General features: G+C 36.9%; 1 protein-coding gene across 1 annotated transcript; it reads right to left on the bottom strand.

The window, feature by feature from the left end:
• Window positions 1–213: 213 nt before the first annotated feature.
• On the bottom strand, window positions 214–7,224 carry LOC139963419 (uncharacterized). The gene is made up of 5 exons (XM_071964164.1): window positions 6,935–7,224; window positions 5,922–6,030; window positions 4,287–4,393; window positions 3,449–3,621; window positions 214–2,327 (listed from the first exon to the last, which is right to left on the bottom strand). The coding sequence occupies exons 1-5, from the start codon at window positions 7,050–7,052 to the stop codon at window positions 2,052–2,054; spliced, it is 783 nt and encodes a 260-aa protein (XP_071820265.1). The 5' UTR covers window positions 7,053–7,224; the 3' UTR covers window positions 214–2,051.
• Window positions 7,225–7,539: the final 315 nt, after the last annotated feature.

The raw sequence follows: 7,539 nt of genomic DNA, 5'->3' as shown, positions 1-7,539 counted from the left end.
TTTAGAACAGTGGTGGTACAGTGGTGGTAGCCAGGTTTGTCCTTTATGCATAAACTGGCGTGTGAAGAACATTTTCTCTTTGAGGCTCCCGCAGCAAAAATATCAAGGCAGCCTATAAGAAGCATCAAAAATTGCAAAAAACTTTTCTCCAGCTCCACACATCTCTCTCCCTCCCACGCCCTCCAATAAAACTCATAAACTAACAGAAACACATCAATGTTGTTCATGACTTTTTCCACCAAATCCGGGTATTTAGTGTCTATTTTTTAATAAATAAAGTGAATACTTGCTACAAAAAAATACATCCAGTTGATGTTATTCCTTGAAACACTTAATTGATATTGTAGCGGTTTCGTGCTTTGACGGTACATGTCTGAAGCGCTCTCTACCTACGTCTGTGTCGTCCAGGACATCTCCCATTTTTGGCCCAGGATGAAACCCATGCGGACTAAAACGGATGAGTCGCAATTTCTATTTATTCACTCCTCATAAACCTTCTCTAGGCATTGGCTGAATTTTTCTTTTACAATAGATTAGATGCTTTGCTTTTAAAATTCTACAAGGCAAGGCATACTTAAAGGAATTGTTGACATGGTGCTATAGAGGGTGCTATCTTTACTTTTTATCATGGTAGATGTACTTCAAACAGTTATCCAGTCCTACTAGAAAATAATATTTATAGATTTATCCTTAAAAAGCCATACCTTGACAAGTTTCGTTTAGTTGTCAACATATCTCTGTATTTAGAATTTCTGCATCAATGTGCAGAAATTTGTTTTGAATCATCAAGTAAACATTTCTGTTGAAAGACAATTGGGCAATCAAGGAATAAAGACAATAGGGCCTCGATAGTCATATCTTTTATATCCTACACATAGTAAAGCAGAGATAAACCCAAGCCGATACTTCCCGTAATTTAATATATATATAATTTTTATAGGTATGTATATCTTGCAATATTTCCGGTTTTCTGTAGTAGAGATATTAGAGAGCAAAATTCCCTGAAATCTGTAGCACACCTGACGCTAGGTCGGGCACAGACTTGCAAAACAAAATAGGGAATACTTGTTTAGATACTGATTGTGGCTGAAGGTCCAAAAAGAGGTAATATTTATATATAACATATGTACGAATTTAATCTTGCACATACTGTTGTCAGTACTCTCTGTACATACAGTAGGCCCATGCATATTGCTTACACATGGCTTTAAATAGAGATATAACAAAAAGGTGATGGATAAAACCTTTATTATTTGGTTATTTAGAAGGAGAAAAACTGTTTGTAAGTCACACTCACTACATATGTCAAATATAAAAATAAAGAGGCCTCATTTCTTCGATATACTAAAACAGGATACCTTGTAAATAATTTTGGGATTCCACCAAAGAAAAATTCTAAAGAAGGAAGAGCAAAACTCTAATCAATAAGTTATTTCTTTCATACTGCGAGAGTTGAACAAATTCATCCATAATTGCTAGTAGGCTACAATGACCTGCTGGAATTTCACAAGAACTTAAACACCAATACATCTGATATATACAGTGAAAGTTTTGAAGATGATATGTCACAAAATATGGATATTATTTGAATTATATAGGTCTTATATATTGATCTACAATTGAGTATCTGGCAACATGAATTAATATCTGCTAGTATCATTAGAAAATGTGTACATTGGCAACACAGCCGGAGATGAAAGAAAAAAAAAATCAAGCAATAAACATTATTGAGCCGTGTGTCCACAAATTAATATGTTGCAAGACCTGGATATAAAAAGAAAATATTACTTTCAGCAAAACAGTACCCTAACCATTTACATACACAAACAAATGTGTATCCTATAACCACTATTTGCATCACAGTACGTCAACTCCCCATTGCCAATGATGAAAACTTTAATATACGCAAGGATAGGGAAGTCTCTACACACCCAAAGTGACTCGTACACTGAAACCCCTTTTGATCATATGTGTTCTGTTACAATTTTATTAGTTTTCTTCCGACCGTCGAATCGTGTCACAAGATGTTTCAAGGTGAGCCCCGTAATTATCTACCACAAGGAAGGGAATAAAACGGGAACATTCTTGATGTACTCCAGGTAGTTGGGATCCGATCCCCATCTCTTCATGCCTCCTCTTTCCAAGAGTGGGATACCGCTGACTCTAGTCAAGAGGAAGTAAACGAAGAGGGGAGATAAAACACCGACATGCTGCCATCCCGAGAAGACTGAAGAGGCAGAGAGGTAGAGGCCGGACCATACGAGAATCTCGCCGAGGTAGTTCGGGTGACGGCTGACGCTCCAGAGTCCAGAGTTGATGAACTTCCCCTGGAAGGGAAGAAAAAGAGTTGATATTCGTAAGGAGGTACTCATCAAGTTAAACATCATCTTTCAGTAAACCTCATAGTACTACTTTGACTATGACAGGGACAAGTATATTTCTTGTGCAATGCAAGAATTGGGTATACCACTGTTAGTCTGTAGTTCATATCCACAAACCCCTTAGGTATGAAGTCTGGATTTGACAAAGCAGCGATCAACAATATTGACGCTAACAGTTCACCTTATTTCCCTTTCATATGATACCTTTATATGGTCACATTTTGCCCTAGGGGCCCTCATAGACCTCTTTCTTGTACTCCTGTTTTTTTTAAAACAATGTTACCGATTTTCAATACATTTGACCTCATATGACCATTGCCATCCATTAAAAACCTCTTGAAAGCTAGTTGATCCTCATTAGGGGTTGGCCACTGGGTGACTGCAGTAAATTAAAAGCAGATGAGAGTGGCAACTGGGGCATCTGTATACCAAGCATGAATTTTATTTAAGCCTGACAGGCAATACATACACACGATACACACCTACTGACTACATAGACTTCTTTTGCCATCTCTTCGACAAAGAACAAAAGGTTAAAGGATTGGTTCAGTTGTCATACATGTTTATGTTATATGAAATAGGACAATAAAAGAAACACAATGGTGAAAAACTGTTCAAATATCTTTTTCGGTTAAAGAGATATTCAAGTGTAAAGTTTTATTAGACTGTGTAGAAACTGCTGAAATCTGACTAGCTGTGATGTCACATCCTCACATTCCTGAAAGTCTTTGTTTTTTCTCTAAATATTTTGTGAGATTCATGACTTTTAACCAAAAGATATGTCAGGAGATCTCATATTTGTCAAAGGAAGTATTTGAGATTAAACATCTGAAGAAGTTTTGATTATATTATTTTCAAATGTGTTAAAAAATGTAAATAATTTTTAAAGAAATATATTTTCTTTTTGTCTTTTGTGCTCTTTCATACAAAATAGACATGTCAAACACCTGAACCAATCCTTTAAAGCAACAATAAAATGATCCTACTAATGAAGAGGACAAAAAAGCCTTGCTTCCTGGACCATCCCCCCACCCTCCTACAGTAGCCATGCAAATAAATACACTCACCTCGTTGCTGGGATCAGCTTTGAAAGCACTCTTTTGACGATCTGCAACAACTTCGAGGAACATCCCGAGCCCCCAGAGGCCCCATCCAATGTAGTCTCTGGTTCCCACCTGTACATCATTCTTCTCCGAATTTAAGATCAATGTAGGCAATAACGTCAGGAAGATCCAAACGCCTGAAAATGAAAAAGAGTAAAAAAACTGTCGGTATCAGAAATCGTGTTCACATTTGACTATAATGGTCACCAGAGACAAGGTACTTGCTATTTGTAACTCTTAAAGCCCTCAAAATCACTTTAGGGGAAATCCAGGCATTTAGAATTTAACTCAAATGCCATTATCTGAGAGCTTTCAGTGAGAAGGTAACAACTTTGAAACCTGAGCTCACAGAAGAGGGAAGACAACAACTAGCTCTACTCACTGGAGATTCATTGCCTAAGACCATGCTTTCTTAAAACCTATATCGTTAGTTACCCATGTAGTGATTGCCCTAGACCAGTCCCGGCTAGTCCCGAGCCATGAAATTGACATTTATGAAAACTTGGAAATCAAATCACTGTGTGACAGGATAAGTTTACTGTTAGTGGTCATTCTCTCCCTCACCCACCCTCCACCCAGCCCCCCTCCACTGCTAACCGGTTGACAACCCACCGTTTTCTTCGATCACAACCCAAACCAAGTTATCCCAACCATTTTGCCAATCATAGTGCCAGGAAATTCTGCTGTACAATTAACAATTTACAGGAAAGTTTCCCAGCATTGCATAAAAAGCAATGTAGAGAAATTTATCTCTCAAAACATCACAGTTCAGCTATTTAATTGAAAAAACGTTACTACATACCTTGTACAGTCCAGTAAATGAGGAATACTTTGGGGTTGTCTCTAACATGGTTGAACCTCTTGTCAACCCCATCAGCAAAGATTCGTGACATTAAGAATAAACCCAGCCTGCAAAGAAAAAGACACAATCATGACAAAAGACTAAATAAACTTTCAAGGACAACTTAGGTCTTAGCTTTTTGGTTGTCAGAACACAAATTTGGTTGTCCGGAAAATGCCGCAAATACTTATAGAATGACCAGTATGTACACTGTAGGAGAGATGTGTTATATAAGGTTATATAAGGTTATTTCATACAAATGACCCACTCATTTATCTGTCATGTAACCTGCAAGATTGAGAGTAATTCTTTCTTCAATTTTAATAAATGTTTAATGACTCATTGATGGAATAGAGTAGTCACATGGCTGAACTTGATTGCCTGAGCCCAAATTGTTGGGAACTTTCGGGCCTGCTTAAGACAAAATCCATATCCAGATCTACGTAGCAAATTTGGTGTAAGTTTGACGTGCACAGGTACAGTGTCACCAGCAGAGTAAATGGTGTCACCAGCAAAACTCTCTTTTTGTTTTGCTGTCTAATTTATAACTTAATTTAAGGTGACCATATTTGCCTGACTGGAATCAGGGACATTTATTGCGTAACTGATATGGGGGAGGGGTCTAAGGAGAGGGGGTGTCCCCCTCCCATTTGGAAAATTTTCTAGTGCCTAAGGTGCTTAGATGTAAAATGGTGATACTTAGAAGCACTTTTTAAATCAATTTTATTTTCAAAAATGTAGCCTTTTCTTAGATGAAATTTATTTACTTTACGAAAGAGTGCTAAGCTAGATCGATCTAGCATATATACTACTGGCCCACCTGAAATACTGTTTAGTTCCGTTCTGCGACTGCACACTTGAATAAATTTGTTTTTTTACAATTATTTTACTTATAATGTGGGATATTTTCGAAATTCCTGAACATTTTGACGAATCGGGGACATTTCCGGGGACACTTGTTCATCAGGGACAGCACACTGTAATCGGGGACTGTCCCCGAAAATCGGGGACGTCTGGTCACCTTAACTTAATTCTTCTGAGAGGAAAAAGAAATGATTTCTAGAAGAAGAAAAAAACAGGTTACATTTTGGATGATATAATGCAGAAAAGATTGACAGCTCTAAGCAAACATTCAAACTGTATCACATTTTCAAAGATAAATCAAAAGAAGTTTAGATACCTTGGGATCTAAAGCTTTGGAAGAACATCTGCAATGGTGACATCACAGACCAGCTACTGTGACCATTCCCTGGAAGTTTAGCCAGTCAAAATAGGTTTACATTCAACCAACTGTTACTCGAGTGATGAATTTAAGGTAAAAATTGAGATGGGTTTTTACAAATAACAGTGTGGAACATTTTTCTCCTTAAGATATAAGCATTACATGATATGGCACTGAAATCATTTAATCCAATCTCAGTTTCCAAAGAGTTCAGTTTAAATCTTCAATTCCAATTTGGAAATGTCTGTAATGCACAAACCACAATGTTGAAATAAGTTCAAGTCGTACGCCAATACCAACACATTTATATCAAATAAAGGAATCAATCTATTATTCATACAATGGCAATATATATGCATCTTTGATCCACATACCTCAATGCCCAGATAACAACAAGAGATGTCTGGACTTTTTGTCTCTTGGTTTTCACTGAGCTGCCCCATTGATAAGACTGCAAAGCCAAATAGATAAAAGTACCAGATCCTGTATGAAAAACAATTGACAAGAACACGTACATGTCATTCATCCATCTGATATACTGAAAAAATTAAAATCAAACTGTCATTTCTCTACAGCTAAATTGCATACTATGACGATTAAGAAGGATTTAGAATTCCAATCACCTGATGTGCAGACAGCTTTAAAGGGTATTTCGAAGGCTGGTGTTGATTGCTTAGCTAAAATACGGAAAATTTTCTGCAATGCTAGGTCATGAAAAACCACATCCTCATAGCAACTTGACTCTTTGTTTTGATGATGGTATTTTTGGAAGCATATAGGAATTATGTTAAATTTGCAATATCTCAAGTTAGGGACAAGATATTGAGATGGGGTTGTCAACTCATATGTGAAATAGCTTTCTATTGTAGATAAGTGTGCCAAGTTCTGCCTACTACAATTTCCTTTTTGTAAGGTAACATTGATACATTTGAGTATAAACTGAATATAATCACATGACATAGCCTATCTATAGGTCTATATTTATCTCTACAAGTCAAATTTTCTGTTTGTTGCTCATTCTTATAGTGTCAATTGACAACAATGAAACACAATTCTCAAGATACTTGTAAAATATGTCATACATCAAAATAAAAAAAATTGCCGTACAACTTACAAGCCATTCTTCTTAAGCAATGTATGACATTTAGCACAATGTGGTTCAACCTCTGGTTTTGTCTTATCTATGATAGTGTGGACTATATCCAGGCTATAGAACTACTGTATCTAACAATACACATCTGAACTACCATTCGCTAAGCATTGTCATGCAAGAATGTAAAGCTATGCCACAGTACTGTCCTACCATTAATGCCATCGTAGCATAAGTAAGACCAACATAGGCTAGTCCAGGCTAGGCCTAGGTTAGAGTGACTTAGACATAACATACCTGTTGCATCGTAGAAACGCTCTGTTTGTAATGCAGAACTTATTGCCCACATGCCCCATTGAATCCCAAAGTCCCAAAGCGCACTCTTTGCCAAGACAGCACTAGTTGTTGTTCCCATGTTGAAAGTGGCTTCAGGTTTCGGTAAGTTACCGTCTGGTACTGCTAAAGGTTCGGCAATTGTGTCCGACTTTTTCTTGAATTAGATTAATTGATGTTGCTGTTAGCTCGAGTTTCCGGATTTGCAACTTATGTATGATTTCATCACATATATAACATGTTTATTATTATTGACCTTTAACACGACCCTGGACTTTCAACAAAACAACGTTAGATGGTGGTTTTATATATTACGGAAGTGTGGAAAGGACATTATATATAATGGAACTTACTATGGGCACAACATGTTCGCACTGCCTTTGTTTACCGTGTGGGATATGGCCTTCTTGTTCTTAATAGTTTAACAATTAAGGGTTATATTTAAGCCCAGTTGACGTTGAATTATGTAATTTGATACATGCTACCATTCTATATTTTTTGTGCTGATTTTGTCCCAAATCGAATTTGTAATATATGTACCAGTTATTATTGTCATATAGCTCGGCAAA

The sequence above is a fragment of the Apostichopus japonicus genome, chromosome 22 (assembly GCF_037975245.1).
Source record: "Apostichopus japonicus isolate 1M-3 chromosome 22, ASM3797524v1, whole genome shotgun sequence".
NCBI classification, from domain to species: Eukaryota; Metazoa; Echinodermata; class Holothuroidea; order Aspidochirotida; family Stichopodidae; genus Apostichopus; species Apostichopus japonicus.
The sequence above is the reverse complement of the archived record's forward strand: the minus strand, read 5'-3'. Positions and strand labels throughout refer to the sequence as shown.

What these genes read in the sequence shown, in the direction of transcription:
- LOC139963419 (XM_071964164.1), bottom strand. Translation starts at nt 7,052, where the DNA reads ATGGGAACAACAACTAGTGCTGTCTTGGCAAAGAGTGCGCTTTGGGAC. An exon ending in GCGTTTCTACGATGCAACAG is followed by an intron (nt 6,031 to 6,934) that starts GTATGTTATGTC and finishes TTTTTCATACAG; the next exon opens with GATCTGGTACTTTTATCTAT. An exon ending in GTTGTTATCTGGGCATTGAG is followed by an intron (nt 4,394 to 5,921) that starts GTATGTGGATCA and finishes TTTTCTTTGCAG; the next exon opens with GCTGGGTTTATTCTTAATGT.